Below are 20,140 nucleotides of genomic sequence, written 5' to 3'. Positions count from 1 at the left end.
TGAATTACGACAAAGAAAAAATGGCTCTTCTTTTGCTGTTGGGCCCCTCGGCTGCATGTGACCTTGTGGCCCACGGAGTCCATTGCAGCCACCTAGATTCAGCTGCACACTTTTCCAAAGAGGCCATAACCTGGATCGAGTCCTTCCTCAGCGACAGAACTTTGAGGGTGTTCTCCACATCGGCTGCTGCCGACCCAATCCCCATCCTGTGCGGAGTCCCCCAGAGCTTTCTCCTGCCCAACCCTACATAACCTATTTACCAAGGCCATTTTTGATGATCTGGACCATCTCGGTATCACCTACACTAACTATGCAGATGATACCCAGATCCTCCTCCAACTTTCAGGAGATTACAACAAGGATTTGGCCTTGGTGAATAGGGTCTATATCATCATTCAGGCATGGATGGCAACCCATGGTCTATGCCTGAATGATGATAAAACAGAGTTTACCATTTGAAGGACCCATTCCAATCTGAAAAAGCTAAGCCAAGATTACACTTCTTTTGAAATCGATGGTAATACTATCAGGGTGTCCAAGGAGGTGAAGACACTTGGCTTTTATCTGGACTCCACACTCTCATTCGACAAACAGATGAAATCTATGGCATCTGCCACAGCCTACACCTGTAAGCTCATTAGAGCAGGCAAACACCTTCTCTCAGATAACAACTGTATTATCTTAGCGAGAGCCTTGATCCTATGAAGACTTGATTATTGCAACTCCCCTACATAGGTGCCAATAAATCTACCATCCAAAGAATTCAAATCCTTCAAAATAACGCCCTGCTAGCAGCTCTTGGTGTGTCCAAAAGATCGCACATTTCCAAGATCAGGTGAAAAAACAACTGGCTATCCACCCAAAATAAAATCCACTTAAAAGTAGCCTCCCTGGTTCACAAATCCCTGAACAATGCAGCACCAAGCTAACTCACAAGCAAATTCCAAAAGAGATGCTCCTCCCGACCAACAAGAACTGCCATTGCCAACAGCCTCATCATTCCAAGATTCAGATTAACTAAATCTGGGGCTAGCGCTTCCAGGTCCGAGCAACCCAATTATGGAATTCACTGCCTCACCCTTTACGTGAGGAGCAGCCCTTTTTGAAATTTAGACACAACTACATCAACCATCTGAAGTCTGCCAAGGACTAGCCCACTTACTACTCCTTTACTCCCGAGACCTCCCAGTGAAGTTATGCTACAGACCCTACTAATTGCTGACCATGAGCACACCTCACTTTCTCCTGTCAGTACCTGTATATGTGATGCCCCCTTGTAATCTATTTATAATCTGCCGGCAAGTAAATGTTAACGGAGTGTATATATTTGTGCCTGCACATATTTTGCTCTGCATGTAATCTGTAACATTGTAATGTAAACTTTGCATATCCTGTACTGCTGCGCCCAGCTACCTTTGGGTTTGGTGCACATTATAAGTGAATAAAACAAACAAACAAACAAGTGTGCAATATTTCACATACAGATGTGTGTGTGCGGGGGGGTGTTTTGCAACGTCTTAATCAAGCCATTGAACATATCGTTTATGCAGCGCCAAAGAGGGGCCGCCCGAGATGAGATGTGGAGGTGTGCTCATAGGCAGCCAATCAAATGGTTCGCAGAGTGACACCTCCCCCCGGGGGTTATGCGCTAACAATAGAAAAGGCAGCATTTCACACATTGCCTATTCCTACTGACAATACTCATTAGGACTTTTGCACTCCTTAGCTCTCATGTTTCCTCGTGCCATGTGTGAGAAAGTCATCTGGTCTGTTTTATTCGTAGAATTCTGGGAGTTGCCAAAAAAAACACGACTGGGTGACTTTCTCGTACATGGCGTGGAGAATCTCAAGAGTTTGAAGGATGTTTGGAATACAGAAGGTAGAAAATACTGCATAATTATGGGTTTAAAGAGCTCCTGAACATCTGAGGGATGTGCCTTCACTCAAGAGGTGGACAGGATGGCTCGGCATTTAGTCCCATAAGAGAAAGGCCATAAAGAGGCGGGGGAACCACAGAGGTGTTGAGCATGTGAGCATCCCAGGTGCTCATATTCCCGCCCTCTGAAGCTGCACAATGCACATCAGACGGCCCCTTCTGTGCATTTCCTCTCCATGGGACAGCAGCGATGGGAGCAGATGCTGTCGCCACGTGCATTTCTAGCCCTGATAAATGGGTATCAATGCATTTAAAATGTTTGGTAAAAGAACAGACATGGGAGGGTTCTGAAATACACACCAGCCAACCTGCCACATTCCATTCAGTAGATGTTTTTTTTTTTCCTTTCCATTCTGATTTTTGTAGTCCTTGCTTCTATACTGAGGAAATCCAGGACTACAAGTGCCAGAATGCAAAGAAAATAAGCACTGCAGAATGGGACGGGGAATGTTGGCATGGATTGAAATACTGCATGGAGTATCGCACTCTGTTTTTCTGCCTCAGTTTACCATCCTAGTGGTAAATACTCACTCAAACTGGGATGAACACATATGTCTTTCCACTGGAAAAGCTGAGCCACCCAGCCCTGATTGGCACTTCAGGGCAGCTTCTTTGGTGAAGGGGTTCATGTGGCGTGGACGCAGAGAAGGAATGGCAGCAAAGCCCGGCCTTGATTGTAGGTGAATCGATCCCTCTTTCCCTGCACGTTTCCTTGTGGTCCCTTCAAGTGGCGGGTGCATGGGAACGGAATTGAGCCTTGGAGGTGGGCGGTGAAAGGCAGTCCTTTTCTAAGTAGCCGGTGACTCACTTTGCTTTTCCCACCTTGGCTTTTATTCTTTGCTTAATTGCCCGCCTCATTCCTGCCTGATGCCCTTACTTGACATTGCAGCTTGACCAGGGATCTCCAATCCTGACCCTCAAGAGAGTCGCACCAGGTTTTCAGAATAACCAGGCTCAAGTCGAGGGCACAAGAGGGATGAGGGGGGGGCGGAGTCCACCCACTTTATTCAGAGGGTGAAATCAGTCCACCCAGCTAAAATGAGAAACATTGAATGTCCTCATTGAATTTATGAATTAAAGCCGATCTCGGGGAGTTTACTCCGAACCACAATCATCAGGTTTGCAGGCCGGACACTTCACCACTGCACTATATGATCTGATGAAAAATAACAAACAACTAAAGGTGAAATGTCCCATTTCGATACTGCAAGTCCCAGGGAAAACATTTGTAGTGGTTCTTGGAGTTTAAAGCATGCACACCTTTTAACGTTTTTAAAAACACTATTAGAAGAAAATCTCCTCTCTTGGTTTTGTGTGTGTGTTGATTTCATGAACGGCAAATGCCATTCGTCCTGTTGAATTTGGGTGGTTATGCAAAGCCAATTTCATGAAATTAGCATATTTCACCTTGGTATGCTAATTTCTGGTGATGTCACATCCCATTGCATTTGTTCATGAGTCGCCCCACTTAAATGTTTAGGACTTGACCCTTGAGAATGACCGCTGACAACGTAAATAATAACTCTTATTTATATTCACTATATTCAAGCATATTTTGTGGGGATATCCTGAAAACATAGATTGGATTAAGCTCTTGAGCACTGGCCCGGGAGACCCCTGAGCTAGATCAGCATTGCTACGACCCCACTTGAACTGATAATTCAGCCGGTGTCAAGAGTCTCGTTTACGAAGAGCCCAGCCAGGAAAGAGTGGGCTTGTCAAGCTGCTGCTACCCCCTGAGCGCTGCAGCGCCTCCAGTAGGTGGGTCGACCAATGAAAGGGTTTCCACAAGAGCGCTCTCCAGTGGCTTAGTACACAGGAACATCCTGAACCCTACTTACCCGTCGTGCAGGATCGCCCTGGGTAACCCCATTGGTGATCCGCCCTGATCCCGTGCTGGGTGGCTCGCCGCAGTCCAGGCTGATGTGTGAGGGTGATGGCGCGCTGGAGCTTGGAATGATGATGTTTTTAGTGCCCCGGGCTTGCAAGGAGTTGTTCTTATGGAGGGAAAAAAAGAAAGACAAAGTGAGACAGTCTTCTGCACTCTACCGTAGATAAGAAAGGGCAACCACTCAGATTGTTAACTTTTAAAAACATTTAGCAAGATAACTAGAACAACTGAAAGCTTCGAATTTTGGCACAGCGCTATTAAATGTTACATATATGGGCAGCTAAACATTTCAAGCTTGGGTTATAGGCAGAGGATGAGTGCAAGCTCAGACCATTGGCCAAGTAAAATTTTAAGTGTGTAGAGTAGAAAGAGCACAATTGCAAACTCAGAATGCTGAGATTCTTGGCAGGAAACAGAAGCAGGTATAACATGTTTTCAGCAAACAATCATGGGCATAGAATGCTGGTATTAGACAATAACAGATTCAGATTGTTGCCAGGGAAAAAATAAAACTATGAAGTAATAGCGAGCTTGTAAGCAAAGGCCAGTTATATTGTGGAACTGTACACAAATAAACAATACAAGCTTAGATTCCTAGCGGAGAAGCAATTTTAAGACAGCCCATTCAAGAAAAGTAGAACAGTTGGAAGCTTATGTTGGTCGATATAAATTGGAAGTTAGAAAGATGGCACAACAGGTGTACAAGATTAAAATGTTTTCAGGCACAAATGTAATAAAATCCTATGGCTGCAGAGAAAAACTGCAAGCTTAGAATGTTTGAAGAGAAACATTCCATTGAATCCGAGAATGGCTGCAAAATAAATTGCAAAGCTTAGAATGTTGACATAGAAAAGTGTCCAGATTGGCATGATAGCAGAATGAATTGCAAGCTTAGGGTGTGAGCAGAGAACAATGGTGCGCTTAGGGTGTCAGCCAGCGCAAAGATTGTAGACTTAGAATGCTGGTGCAAAACAGTTGTCTGCTAAGTATGGCAACGGGGGGACTCTCTGGATTAGAATGTTAGAAGAAAGCAAATGCAGGTTTAGAATGTTAGAAGGAAACAGACACCGGTAACTGCCACCTTAGAATGGGGTCAGCTAAAAAAGCCATTTTGTGATTCTGGAAGAGAAATGGCATCTTTGAAAGCGAACTGGAACAGTTGTATGACAGTGACAGTAAAGATGTCAAGCTGTATAGGCGCCATACAAATGTTCACTAAATAAACAAAAATAAAAATTAATAACAAAACTCCTCGTCAAAAGTGATAGCAGCAGTCCTAGCCAACGTTCAAGTCCCAGTTTTATATTTCTGTCAATCTCCTGATGAAGTTATGAGCACAGAAACGTCTTTGAAGCTTGCAATTGTTCGCAGACACATTCTAAGCTTCCAAGGGTTCAGTGCAAACGTTCAAGGTGTGCATGTTATATCGGTCAGCATTGAAAGCCTGTTTTATTTCTCTGCCAGTATTCAAGTTTTGAGCTCTCCTCTTCTAGAATTCTAAGCCTGAAACTGCCCTCTACCAACATTCCAAGCTTGTCATTGACACCTGCCAGCACTCTAAGCTTGCTATTTGTTTATTCTGCATAGTATCAGGTGTTTTGAATCAAAATTCTGCATTTGAGAAGAAAGAGGTCAACCAGTCCAGTGCCCAGTCCGTGATACCCAGAGTATCACGGAGCCGAGTTATGAGGATGGAATCATTGACCGTGTGAAAGGCAGAAAACATATTGAGGAGGATAAGGGCGGAAGGAGTGTTGAAGTCGAGTTTTGAGAACAAGCCCTCACAGGTGTTCAGGGGAGCAGTTTCTGTGCCTCCGGCTGCTCTGAAGCCAGACTGGTGGTATGGTATTGTTTATTTGTAAAGTGCCTATATGCAAAGCAAGTGTTTCAAAGCGCTCAAGAAGGGAACAAGGGGAGCAAACAACAGACATTCAGAGCCCTTGAATTTCTGAATGATACAAGTCTGCATGGGCAGAGTGGGTGCATGGAACAAGTGCATATAATACAATTAACAGAGTAGATAAAATCAAATAGGTCTGATGATGATTCTGCAGTTTTTCCAAGTGCATTGAGGCGCCAACATGCAAGGAGGGGTCGGACAAGGGAAAAACAGACAGACGATCTTCAAGGCATGGTGCATTCAGATCGTGCAAGTGTGCAGACAGGTGCAGGAGAGGGGAGGGGGGCTAGAAGTGCACAGGGTGGCATAGGGGAGGGGACCAAGTACGTCCAGTCAGTCAGAAGCTGTGGTAAGTGCTGAGAGATGGTCATTGAGGCAGCTGACTGAGTCAGTGTGATGGATTAGTTGGGAGATTACCAACTTCTCCAGGAGTTTGCCCAAGAAGGGCGTAGAGGAGATAGGGCAGTAATTAGCCAGGCAGGAAGGATCCGCAGAAGGCCTTTTTAAGAAGGCGTGCACAAGGGAGTGCTTGAGAGGTGAGGGGAAGGTGCCAGTGGCAAAAGAGTGGTTACAGAACTCAGCAAAGGGGGGAGCGAGAGAGGCAATGTTGTCATTGATAGTTCTAGAGGAGCAGGGTTATGATAACATCCTTTTATACTGTGCAAAATCACAACCATCGTAGTCTCAGAGCCCCTACGCTGCGGGAGCATCAGCAGTCCTGTGGGGACACCTGCAAAGCACACAAATCAGACACATGAGACGGTGGGCTAGGAGTTAGGTGTGCCCCCCTAAGATCCAGATGTTAATATAAGTGAATTATTTCATCCTGAGCTATTGGTGGTGTCAGAAGGCTCTGCCATGTGCATGATAGTTCAGTTCATAGACGGTACAGCAAGTGCAGGAGGGGTCTCTGTACATCATGTGAGTGCATACTGAGACATGTTCCATTCATGAGAAGGCAGATCTTGCACCAGCGATTGGTATGGCAATGCAGGCCGCAAACACACAGACCTAGGAAGACCCTGAGAACTTGCATTTCTCTAACAAAGGGGTGTTACCTCATTCCCCAGCTGCCGACTGTCCTGCCTCTGGTGGCTTGGCAAGTAGAGGGAGGGGAGCGAGGAGTTGTACGACTTCAAGTTGGGCGACTTGTTGCGGTCCATGGAGGCAGAAGAATGCGGTCTCATGCCTGCACCGATGGCCACCACTGTGTGACTGTTGGTGGCTCGCCCTAAGCTGTTCGATTTGCTTTCCCGCCGCTGGTACTCGATGGGAGACTGCAGTGCTTGCAAGGGAAATACAGCTGTTACTTCACCCAGGAATCCCAAGAGAAGACATCACTTAAACATTGTGCGTGACCACTGCGTTCACTGCATGCATTGTGCCAAGCTCTGGCCATACCCCGCATCATCCCCAATTCATTCTCAAATGCAGAATACATCGAAAGACTACACTGGCTGGCTTTGCTCTCATTGGGAGGCCATTCAGAACCCCTCATTGGAAAAAACAACCATTGTTGATAGCTACAATTCTATATGTGATCACGTAGCCCAACTATGCAGAGCGCGCTGCTGTTCCTCCAGACAAGGTATGTGTGCATATCATCTTATGTATTACCTGTGACTCCACTGCCTAAGGGAGGTTCACAAGTGTTTCCTGAATTATAAATCCAGGTATCTTGGATTCCAGTATAGACGATTCCTGGCCAAACTATGAAAGCCATATGGAACTATGTTCCTGGCAGGCTAATGTCAACATCTATCTACCTCCCAAGGATTACCTGGAATAACCATGTAGACAGCTTGAGAATCACCCCCCGCCCCCGCTTTGAACACAGAGCACATGCGGAGCCCCACAAGGCATACCCATAACATAGATTGCCTGAGAGCCACCCGCCACTCTGAGCACACAGCCCAGCCAGAGCCCTGCAAGCTGAACCCCAAACATAGATTGCCTGAGAATCGCCCAACACACTGAACACAAGCCATACCCCCAATACCCACCCCCCTCATTTTACCATTTAGGAAGTTCCGCTGTACGTCCAGGATCTGGTTCACGTCAGAAACCCAGGCTTGTCTGATCTCCGGAGAGGAGGCCTGCAGTACATAGCGGACAATGTTCCTGTCCACGCCCCGCGATGTCAGTGCAAACTTACAGGGGTCGCTGTCCACGCACTCCTCCAGTCCCAGACTGCTCACCTGTAGGGTAGATGGGAGACCCACAGCCACAGAAGTTAAACATGTGACTGTTGAAGCGCATAGACGGTGGGTCATGTTTTCAATTAATACAATGACAGGTTTGAACCCAGTTCCTTCATCAGAACATGCAAGTTATTGTTCTAAACCAGGGTTGTCCAACTCCAGGCCTTGAGGGCCAGATCCACGTCGGGTTTTCAGGATACCCATCATTAATATTCATGAGATACATTTGCATACAATGATTGCACATTTTTCTTCATGAATAGTAATGAGGAATATCCTGAAAACCCGTCAGGATCCCAGCACTCGAGGCCCGGATTTGGACAACCCTGTTCTAAACACAACCGCAGGGCACAGTTTCCTGCCCTGCACATTTCTTCAGTCTTTCTCACTGCTGCAGTAGGACAGCTTATAGGGTTCACAATTTGATGTGTGTCTTCAGAGCACAATTGGTGCTGGTTGCCCCATTCAGAACAAGGTAAAAGTTTAAATAAATAAAGATGCATACAACACAGACTAGGAGATCGTTTGCAGGCCACTCTCGCCTTCTATGAATGCAATGGAAACACTCTAAATTGAAAAAGCATTTAATATCAATCTTATTAATTTTTTCGTTTTCTGGTTATAGATCAACCCCAGTCAAGGTTTACCGTGAAACTCTGCATTGATTCCATACAAATAAAATGGATACATCCTAAGAAAATGTATAAGATGAGACACAGAGGAAAGGTTAAATGAAAGAAGTTACTTACCCGTAACAGTGTTTTCAGCGGAATGTCTGTTCCAGAGCCAATGGAAAAAGTGGAAAGACTCTTGTTCTGCTGACGACAATATGCACCCTTTATGTATGTCTGGCATAACATATAATCCCAAATTCTGGACACAATACTCCTGCCGTGCAGACTGGTGGCCTAACAAGACCCTCCAGACTTGAGAGGAGCTGCTCTGCGGGCTTCAACTTTGGACAACTTCCATCAGCCATAACTAGCATAGTCCATGATTGGGGATCATGGGAGTCGTAGTCCAAAACATCTAGAGAGCCGCCAGTTGCTGACCCCTGCAGCTTATATTATGGACAGATTCAGAGGACCAAGGTACCTGCGTGTGTATATTGGCTTCTGCACCTCTGTCGGGACTGAATCTCCCAGAGCCTTATGATGGACTTGAGGTGAGCTGTGGTCAGTGCACACACTGTAGACTTGTAGAGAAGACTAAGCTGTGTGCGGAGGGCATGCACACAGCCAAGAGGCATCAGCATTAAACGGAAAGCACTAACTTGTAGCCGCCGGCCTGCCAATGAAGTGACGTCCCACGTGTACATGTACTCCACACCACCGCAGGTCACTAATCTGAGACCACAATGTCAGGCCCGACTCAGAGCTGTCACCATGTTTCATCAGGGGGCAAGGCATCACCTCCACGAATTGGGGATGGGAGGGAACTCCTCTCTCTCAGTCTGCACACGGTGGCCAGGCCTTTTGGGAACATACTGGAAGCAGCTAAGAACTGGGAGCGCCATGGAGATTTTGTTGCAGGCAGCAAAGCATGATGGGAACCCGCAGATGCCCTCAAATGACAAGCTTATGACATATACATTGATAAGCATTTGACTCTGGGTGAGGGGGAGTGGGGCCACCACTGGTCCAAATGGAAGCGTATACAAGAATCACTGTAATTTAGGGGGCATCGCCGGTGACCCTACGTGGCACTGGTAGGTATGAAAAGACATAAGAATATGACCAACGAGAACCTCCTTAGTGCCCTGAATTCAATCGAGTGGTCATAAGAGCATTCCAATTTCAGTAGATTTGAAAGTAGAGATATATGAGTGTGGGAGAATGTTTCCTCACGCTGGTGACAACGCCCACCATGGTCCCCATTGATGATGTCTGGAGGGCTCCCTATTCCCCAGGTCCCCCAATGTCACCCAGTCCCTCTCTCTGCAGGCCCTTCAGCAGCCTGCTTACCTTGTCTGACGAGTGACCCATACCAAAGACTGGAGGGCTCATTGGGGGGCTGGCCCCTGCAAACGCCCCTCTTTGCCGGGTTTCCGTTTCCTAGCCGGGCTCGTGGCTGGGCCTCCAAGGAGTGCGTTGCTGAGCTGCACGCAAGTGCACGTGCTCTGAGGGTCACTTGATGAAATATTCAGATATAAAGCATGCACGCAGTTCTCCCATCCCACGTGATCTGGTCTCATAGTGAATAGGGACACAGGATCCTAATAGGTATATGATATGATATGGCATTTATAACGTGACCATACACAGGTGTTTCAAGGCGCAATGAGGCAAGGGAGGGGAACAGAGGGAAGACAGAGAGCGATCCAACTAGGCCAGGTGTCATTCAGATTGCGCAAGTGCATGGGAAGGGGAGGGGATAGAAGTACAGGGTGGGAAGGGGGAGAGGACAGTGCAGTAAAGGGATAAGAAAAAATAACAGTAGGTAAAGTATGGACAGCAGGTGGCAAGTGCAAGGGTAAGTGCAGACAACAGGTGTCAAGTGTTGGTAGTGGGTCTGTAGGGATACAGAAACAGTCCCCAAGTACGGGGATGCCAGGAGGGCAGTGAAGGAGTGCGACTGGCGGGGGAGGGAACCTGGGCCCGAGATCAGAGGGCGGCCAGGCAACCAGTGCAAAGTCAGTGTCAGCCAGGAAGTCAGCAAGGGAGAGGAGGAGAAAAAGCAGAAGCAAAGTGAAAGGTTTTGAGGTGCTTCCGGAACCGAAGATGATTCTCCTCAAGTTTCAGGGAGGCAAGTAGTCAGTTTCAAAGGGATGCCCCAGCCGAAGAAAGTGATCTACCACCAACTCGTTGCTTGGAGAAGCGACTGACCCTGAGGGAGTTTGAGGCAGATGAGCAAAGAGCTCGAGAAGGAAGATATTTAGAAAGAGAGAGTTGAAGGTATTGAGGCTCCAGGCCCCAGAAGGCCTTGTGGACGATACAGAGGGTTTTGAAGTTAATCCTCGCAGCCACAGGGAGCCAGTGTAGAGATTTCAGTCCTGGAGAGATATGATCCCTGGGCTTGAGGCCAAGGACAAGTCTTGCAGTCCTGTTCTGGATAAGTTGCAGAGGGCTGAGAGTAGAAGCAGGCAGATTTAGAAAGAGGCTGTTGCAGTAGTCCAGCATAGAGAGAACCAGAGCTCTGGAGACAGTGAGCTTCTGGGAGAAGGAGAGGAAAGGAAGAATACCTCTGAGGAGGTGCAGTTGGTAGTGTGAATTCTTAGAGATGTCAGAGATGTGAGGAGAGAAGGAGAGTGTAGAGTCGAAGATGACCCCGAGGTTTTTAGCCACACTGGTGGGAGCAGGAAGGGGGCCAAGAGAGGCCAGCCAGAGAGCTGCAGGAAAGGAGGGAGCAGGTGTGCCAATGAGGAGAATCTCAGTCTTACTGGCATTAAGGTAAAGGTCATTGGCAGCACACCACTCCTGGATAGTAGACAGACAGTCAGAGATGAGGGAAGTAGAGGAGGAGGCAGAGGGAAGCCTGAAAATGAGCTGGGTGTCATCCGCATAACACTGAAAGTTGGGGCAGAGAGCGGCGATGCGGTGGGCCAGGAGTGCCAAGTATTGGTTGAACAGCCAGGGAGAGAGGTTAGACCGCTGGGGGACACCACAGGTAGAGAAAAAGATAGCGGAGAGGAAAGACCCAAGTTGGACCTGAGAGGGTTGGTCGCAGAGGAAAGAAGTCAGCCACGGTAGAGCCTGGCCGGTGATACCCAGGTTATCACAGAGATGGTTGAGCAGGATGGCATAGTTGACAGTGTCAAAGGCAGAAGAGAGATCAAGCAGGATGAGGACGCAAGGGGTGTTAAAGTCAAGATTGGAGAGCAGGTCTTCACGGATGTTCAGGAGAGCCGTTTCTGTGCTTCTGGCTGCTATGAAACCAGACTGATGGTCATGGAGACAACCAACAGATTCAGTGTGGAGATTAAGCTGGTAGATGGCCAGTTTCTCCAGGAGCTTGCCCAGGAAGAGAGTGATGGAGATTGGGCGATAGTTGGCAGGGCAAGAGGGGTCGGCAGTGGGTTTCTTAAGAAGAGGGTGCGCAAGGGAGTGCTTCAGGGGGGATGGAAAGACTCCAGTGGCGCAAGAGTGATTACAGAAATCAGCCAGGGCAGGAGCCAGGGAGTCGATGTGGTCCTTGATAGTTTTAGAGGAACAGGGGTGAACCTGTTTCGATGAGACTTTCATAGATCGAACTTGTCTAGAAACCTTGTCTGCGGAGAACAGGGGAAAGGCAGAGAAGGAGGGAGGAGAGGTGGCTGCAGAATGGCCAGAGGAAGAGCAGGGAGTGGGGGGAGGGGATAGGAGGAGAGAGAGAGGACAGGATGTCCTGAGTTTTAGAGATGAAGTGAGACGCCAGTGCCGTTCAGAGGGCCTGGGAGGGGACAGGAGAGGTAGAGACTGCGGGAGGATTTGCCAGTTTCTTGCAGATTTTAAAGAGTTCAGCCGAGTTGTTAGATGCCGCAGAGACGCAGACTTGGATATGTGCTCTCTTCTTAGTTAGGACAGAGAGCCGGTATTGCTTTTGAAGCAGGCAGCAGGCCAGTTTGTCGGAGGATGTACATGAAGCACGCCATTTCCTCTCGGCCACCCTACACTTGTGTTTTAGGGTGACAAGGTCTGTGTCGTACCAGGAGGTCCAGGTTCGAGGTCCTTTTCTCCACCCCCCTCATCTGCGGCCGAGTTATGCGTCATCATTGACACCCAAGCTTTCATGCAACGTGTGCAGTGCATCTGCACCCGGCTCTGGGCTCCCAGCCAAAGGTTGGCGGAGACACTGCGGAACCTCAACTGAAGCAACTGCTCAAGCTAGCTCACAGTAGACGCCTCTAGCTCCCACGAATAAGGAGGACATTGCCGTGGCACGATACATTGATGGTCTGCCCCACAGGGCCCGTGGGAGATTTCCTGAAAGGCCAGTCAGGCTGGGGCAGAGTCAGTGACAAGTCAAACTGTAGATGGTCACAGGCCTCGGGCTGTTGGGAACCCTCCCGCTTTCCTTACAGGCCTGCCCGTTGCCGCGGTATCTATGCATCCTCCATTCAGTCTGCCCGCCCCAAGCTGGGCTCCCCGGATTTTCTCTTTGGCACAATAGTTCCCCCTGTTCATCGTTCCCATGGAATCTCCTCACTAGAGCTGCCAAAAATGATGCAAGCATTCAGGATTCAGATTCCTGAAAATCCTGACGCGCTGACTGCGGTCCTTTCAGTTTCCTCCAGGCCAAGTAGCTGGAATTTCAAGTGACCTGACAGGTCAGGGATCCTTCCAGATATATCCCTATGGGTTACCCAAATGCCCCTTATTTGAGACATGAGCATGATATATAGTGATGCAGTCCAAGGGGCCTCCCGAGTCCTGGCTGAGCATATTCAGAAATATTTGGGATTACGGCATATATCTGTGGTAATTTATGCATGGCGGGGTGTCCTGGGTGGAGAGGGGTGCACTGGAGCATGCGGGTGTGGCCGGGTAGGGATGAAGATGTGTGGGGAGCACGGCCAGGAGTTGTTTTTTTATGAAATAAAGTTTGTTCATCTTAATTTCTTCTGCATGCAGTGCCATGTCATTCAGAATACCCTCATCCTCTCCTAGTTATCCCTTTGCATTATGGGACGTGAAGTCTTGTGTTTTAAAAGAAGAGAAAGCAAAGAAATACTGGTAAGGACTGGACGATGTTAATCGATGATGTCCAGTCTTTGACAGCACTGGCGCTTACCAGTTATGTATGTTTAGACGAGCATCTTCAAGAGGCAGTTCACTTTACAAAAGTGAATCTGTTGCCCTCGGAGGAGAGGAAACTTTACACCCCACTGTGATTTTGACATTTGTTTACATATATAAGTGGAGATTACATCCCTCTTCAGCCCGACAGATCAGCCAAGAACCCGACACGTGTACAATATAAAAAAGTCAGATACTCCTAACCAAACAAAGTAGGGAGTAAGCAGACTCCCAACAAAAAAACAGGGAACAGACCCAGAAAAGGCTTCCTCTCCTGTTTCCACAAGCAGAGCTACACAGAGATGTTTGGATCGGTGGTACCAGCGGAGAGGAACCGCATGAAGGAGCTCCAATGTTATTCCTAGCCAATCCAAAGAGCAACTTCAAAAGGAAAAAAAGACATCTTTTCATTTGCACAAACTATAAGCGACAGAGAAGTATGAATTACAAAAAGATATCTATTTTAGAGTTATAATATGTTTTGACTAACCTAAAAATACTTCCTTATCTCCTAAAAATCTTTTTTTGCTCCCCCCTCAAAAACATAAGGAACAGAACGCTGCCACTTAAAAATCTGGGCTGGAGCCTTGCAATTGGCCAGCACCAGTGGAATGGCCCAGTTTCTTGGAATTACCTATGGCTTATGATTGGCTGCGGCAGTAGTTCAGAAGATGAGCATTGGTTATTTAGACATAAACATTACTTTCAGGATGATGCTCGTGTGTGGAAGGATGGGGCGAGAATGGAGTTTAAGGCTGCTATTTGGATTGGAGACAATCAGTGATAATGGAGTAATGATAAAGATAGAAAAATGTGGATTTTGGCAGGAAATGATTGGGTATTTGGATTATGAAGCATCAAAGAAGGAGGTGAAGCTGCAGGAAGGCACAATGGGGCCATTTCAGAGGCTGAGAGGCCTAGAAACAAGGATCTGCTACTTTCAGCTTGGTGACGTTTAGTGCGCTACTATATATTTGTGGTTACGGTTTCTCGTGGGACCACTTAGGTGGAGCACATAGTGAAGAAAAGATAAGTACATGTTTGTAGCTCAATGATGATTAAAGTAGAGGTCTCCAGGTATGTTCCTCAAGAGCTCCAACCATACCACATTTTAAAGATATTTCCACTTGGATTCATAGAACAGAAACATATTTTGAGGACCGAATTTGAACACCTTTGCATTAAACAAACCATGGGTTCTGCACCCTTTGACGCTGGATGCAGTTGAATTTCTCGTGGCCATGCCCGTGATTAGAGCTTTGGTAATGTCATGTTTATTTATACCCTGCGCTGCTGCCATTTGCATGGCCTCCAGGCACTCACGTGGCTCTGTAAGAAAAGTTGGTAGGCTTGGTTGCAGAGGAAGAGAGGTATACGATAGAGGTTGTGCTCATCTTTTGATGCGCGCAGGAGAAGCTGGTGCCTGTGTCTGTGCGCCTCTCTAGGTGTGCTTTGTTATGTGCACTGGGCTTGTTGTCAGTGATGTCATTTCCCCAAAATACCAGGGGTAGCGGAAGTGACATCACACGACCCTTGACCCCCTTATGACAGCATAGCAAATGATGTCATTTGACCCCACCCCGAGGTGATATCGTGGGTAGCAATGGAGCACAACCTTTCACTGGTTGACAAAAGAGGAACTGGCATCACATAGCATTGTACACTACGAAAAATATGGTTACAATATCACTATAATGTGATGTACATTTCATACAAGAATGGATCGCCATATGTATCGTTAAGATCAATGTGTATCGGCCCATATTACCAAATTACTGTGAATGCAAGCAGACGTCCATAACCAAATGATAATGATGTGTTATTATATAGGGTATCCGGTAATATTATCCCCACCAAAAATATCACCATATATATGGCCATCGGGAATGGCCATAGGCAATATTTTTAGTGGGGATTATATTTGTTTTTTTTAGGGCGGGGTATGCGGGGGTGTCCCCCGCTCCCTTTAAAATAATAATGGGGTTGCCGGGGTGTCCCCTGCAGATTCTATTCCTTAATATCAACGCAAAAATATGGCAATATTTTTGTATGGAGATATTTTTGTGGGGCTATTAACACATGGAACCTTATATAGCACTTACGCTTAAGCGACTTATATAGAAAAAATATACACCCAATATCACCCAACCTGTGTAGGTACTCATTTATTGACCTCAGAAGGATGAAAGGCTGAGTTGAGGCATTTAAGAACAGACTAAATCAGTGATTAACCCTCTGAAGTGTGTCTGAAATAAACCTTTAATGAGTCTAGCAATTATTGTATAGAATTCCAGAAAGACACATTATTTGGTATTCCCAATCTTTCTTATTTAGGGTCAGTGCTGAAAGCGTTAGGCTTGTGGCACTCCTGTTCTTATTTTTCTTCTTTTTTAAGGGGGGCCCTTGAACAAGAAAGCCAGCCACTCCAGAGGTAAATAGCCACATGGTGCTGGCCACAGCCCAGGAGTTTTCATTAAAAAAAACAACTTTTTGTTTTTGTTTTTTTGTTTTAAGAGGTCGCAAGGGAGACCTCAGAGGTCGCAGTTGCGACCTCTAGCGACCCCTAAATGACATCCCTGCATGTTGTGTCTGAAAGGGAGGTGTCCAGTGTCTGAGTTGTTTTTTGTCTGTAGGTATTGGGTTTGTAGTATGATTAGAGAGAGGTGTGCGGTTTGCATGTTTTTGGTGAGTTGTTTCACTAGCCTTCTGGGCATGTGTATAACGTGAGAGGTGTGAGGGTGTGGAAAAGAGATGGGGGTGTTTACTTTGTTTCGGGTGATCACTGGGTGTTAAGTGTTCTATTGTTGGTTCTTCCTTCTGTATTGTCCTGTGTTTGCTTCGGTCCAGGTGTATGGTTTGTAGAGGCAAGAATCCATGTTTATCTCAGAGAGTTGAATAGCTAGGTTTCTAGTCATTTCCTGAATGTTAGTTGGTCTTCCATTACTCTTATTCCCTTCAGTATCAAGCTCCAAAGTTTGGCTATCAAATAGGAGCATGCAGTTCCTCCGAATTTCCTTTTCTCGTAGTGTCTTGTTTCTATTTGGAGGTCGTTGCTCAATCTTAAGTCTCTTCTTGGTTGGTAGTAGGTGATTTTAGCTAGGCGACATTTGGCTTCTTGTCTGTGTAGTGATTTATGGGCAATGCAGAAGGCTTTGAAGTTAATGCGTTTCTTAGGGGTTGCTAGAGGGTCTGGGGGGCTATAGCTATAGCCCAGGGTCATTTGGCTGTAGCCCCCAGTAGAAGCTGAGGGGCTGCAATCAAAAGGCTAGCCCCCAGTCTCATTCATGTATTGGTGAGTGAGCGTGTGCTAGTTGTTTGCAATATGCCTTTCAGTTGGCCTGTGTGTGTGTTTTGTTTGTTTGTGACTATCAGGGCTCACGTCGAGGGTACACGTGGGTGGACAGGGTCATCTCACGCTTGTCAGGAGTCCACCCACTTTTTTCACAGGGCACCTTGATATTCTAATTTCTTGCAATGCCACATTAAATTGTTTTGTTAATAAGTCCCCACACTTTTTTTTAGGACTTGACCCCTGGGATTATTAATGTGCAATGTGTGTTTTTGTTCAGTTGTAATGTTCCCCTGGGGCACAGGGGTTCCTGGGGGGGGAGGGACTAGAGGGACTACAGCCCGAGGTCTCTTGGTTGTAGCCCTGGATAGAAGCTCAGGGGTTAGAACCAAAAGGCTGGCTGGCCCCGAGTCTGGACAGTCCTGACATTAGCAGAGCCCTGGATCTTTCCCAGACCTAGCAACAGCCCTGCCCTGGGTGAATCTGAAATCCCTGGTGTATCGAAACTAAGAAATGCAATAGCTTGTAAAATTCGAGGGTCTTTGTGGGGTACTTTCTGTATACATCCAGTAAACATTAATTTATAAAATGACGCTGTGGCACAGCACTCATATCCAAAGAAATCTGCTTGCCATATCTGAATAAAGCAGGTCACCGACACTGCCGTTTTCTTATGGTTCACTGGGGCAATGGCGACTGTGGAGTGGTTTGGGTTGAAACTGTTTGCGGTCAATGTTAGTTCTGACGCAGTCTCGTTTTAAAGGTGCATTCGCCTTTGCTGCTCCTGGTTGCATAATGCCCGGTTTATTCTTTAGATGTAGCTCAAAGGGTGCAACTAAAGCAGAGTGTGTAACAGAGTTCGAGGTGACCCCGGTGTGTTTCTGAAAATATCAAACTGTGCTCATAAAATAAATTTTGAACGTAAATACAATGTTCGTCAAGCATCCCATCATGTTGTCGTGAGCCGTATCCCTGCTTCTCTGACACCATGGACATAGTTTTGAATTAGACCTTTCGATTAAGCTAAGATTTGTCTTTCTCTGTAAAATAAATGTTTTCGCAGGGGTTCTGTCTATCCAGGTGGATCTCTTGAGTAGAAAGTTACTTGTTGAAATGATAGTGTCTATTACTGAAGCAGCTTTTATTTCTGTTAATAGGGGTCTCTGAATTCCACTGTAAATTAACTTCAAACTGTGACCCATCACTTGATGTCTGGTGAAGGGGCCGAGGGGGGAGAGGTCTCTGTGTGGAGTCATTGTCGGAATTGGATCTATGTGATCACTGAGACCACATATAATTGCGACAGCCGGAAATGCCAACTTTACACCACGTAGATATGTGGGCGGAGACCCCCCACATTCACCCCATATTACTATAATATCCCATACCTCCCGACATATATATATGTAGTGTAAGGGGGTGTTTATAAAAAAAAGTCGGGCATTTCGGCCGTCGCAATTGTGAGGGCGACATTTTGGCCCATTTCCTCAAAATTAACTGCACCGAGAGCGTGAGGCGCTTTAGTAGGGACGAATGCCTATTTTGCTTTCACTCTTTCATCGACACTTGCCCACAATGGCTGTACAGCGGAGGCAGTCATCACCTGAGTGTCCGTGCTCGTGCCAGTCTGCACTAGTACCTGCAAATCCCGGGGCAGAAAATCTATGGACAAAAGGTTTTTTTGGTTGGTTGCAGGGAGATCTGCAGTTCGTTGACCTTGGATTTGGACGTCACAAAGGGTTCATAGTCGATTTGTTTTAGAATGAAATAAACAACTGTTTCATGTTGAAATCAAAACTAGTCTATGCATGATTTGAAACAACTTTAATTATTCATGGGTAGTGGTCATTGAGATAATAAAATTTGTGTTTTTTCTCCTCCCCTAAAAATGTTTTGGTTCCCGTAAACTTGCCACAAAGTGCATGATAGTGGTGTCTTGGGTACAGTAATTGAAATACAATATATTTCCTGTGGTTCATTAAATGTATGCAGAACTGCATGCAAAGGTCTACATGCTTGTTTTGTTTGCAATGGAATGATTAACAAGTTGCCTATAATGAAGCCAGAAATGATGCATCCTCTCATATCTATTCCTTAGAAGACAGACTAGTCACAAGTGACCCAAGCAATGTCTTAGGCGGCAAGAAAAACACAATGTACAGAAAAGAGTCTACCAAAGCCAACAGATAATGGAATACATAAGCAAGCTAACCCATGTCACAGCTAGTCTAAAGACTATACATGTCGACTTGAGTTTTATTTCTAAGTGGCTAATCACTGGTTGGGACAGATAGCACTTTGCTATTGTCACTTATCAGTGTGACTTTTCTATTGACATTCACTTGTTTTAGTCGTTGCACAACTATACATTGACCTGTATTCCGTAATGTGTATGTGAGGGTATTGCCCAAAAATAGGCTTTCCACCAATGTGTCCTTTAAAATGTGTTTGTGTGGGCGGCGCTGGTGCCCACGGGAGAAAATGGGCGCTCCTGTGTGAGCTCCGGAGTGAACCAGGGCCGTAATGCAAATATAACTGTTCAACGGGTCCGGTTCTACTTCTATGAAACATGGATTGAATGGCAATCGCTACTGAACAGGGCTGTGAAATCTGGAAGCCAACGGTGAACGACTCTCCGAGATATAGCATTATACGAACTTCACGAACAGCGGGGATTGGAGCCTGAGGTTGAGCCGGAACTCGAGGGGAGGAGCTCGGCGGAAATAGGCGCACTTCGCACCAAAGACACCGGAGGCCCATCGTTATTGTGGCCTGCTGCGGGTGCTCCGCTCCTCGTAGAGCGCCTGCCGGGTCCCCCCATCCCCCTCCTTCAAGCACCGCTGAACGGCCGGCGCTCGGTCCCTACCCAGCGACAGGAATCCACCGACGAACTGCTGGAGCGGTACCTTCTCGGCGAGAACAACGCAGATAAGTGGGGCGGCGAGAGGGAGGTGGCAGCATTGCACAAGACACGAACTCCCCCAGCCCCCGCAATATATTTGGGGTGAATTACAAACATACACGGCAGACAGAAACGATTAGAAAGAATTTTGGTTTGTACATCGTAGACAGTGTATACGAAGGCGTCTCAGGGACACTTTCAGAACTGTATCTTCATAGCTAGCGACCAGGAGGCTTCACTACAAGCCGTGTCGAGCTTTTACCACAGCTCTGGTGCTACGACTACGCACTAGCTGCAACAAGCATAT

The 20,140-nt window shown here is 46.7% G+C and overlaps 1 protein-coding gene across 3 annotated transcripts in view; it reads right to left on the bottom strand.

Moving 5' to 3' along the window:
• ARHGEF25 (Rho guanine nucleotide exchange factor 25) overlaps window positions 1–20,140 on the bottom strand; it is a 1,011,938-nt gene that overhangs the window by 43,217 nt on the left and 948,581 nt on the right. For all 3 annotated transcript variants that reach the window (XM_069653604.1, XM_069653606.1, XM_069653607.1), the window contains 3 exons: window positions 7,745–7,925; window positions 6,786–7,012; window positions 3,778–3,933 (listed from right to left, as the gene is read on the bottom strand). In XM_069653604.1, coding sequence (XP_069509705.1) covers window positions 3,778–3,933; window positions 6,786–7,012; window positions 7,745–7,925 — 564 coding nt within the window. The remainder of the gene's footprint in view (window positions 1–3,777; window positions 3,934–6,785; window positions 7,013–7,744; window positions 7,926–20,140) is intronic.

The sequence above is a fragment of the Ambystoma mexicanum genome, chromosome 3q (genome assembly GCF_040938575.1).
Source record: "Ambystoma mexicanum isolate Mex_15411 chromosome 3q, UKY_AmexF1_1, whole genome shotgun sequence".
NCBI classification, from domain to species: domain Eukaryota; kingdom Metazoa; phylum Chordata; class Amphibia; order Caudata; family Ambystomatidae; genus Ambystoma; species Ambystoma mexicanum.
This window is presented reverse-complemented; position numbering and strand designations above follow the sequence as displayed.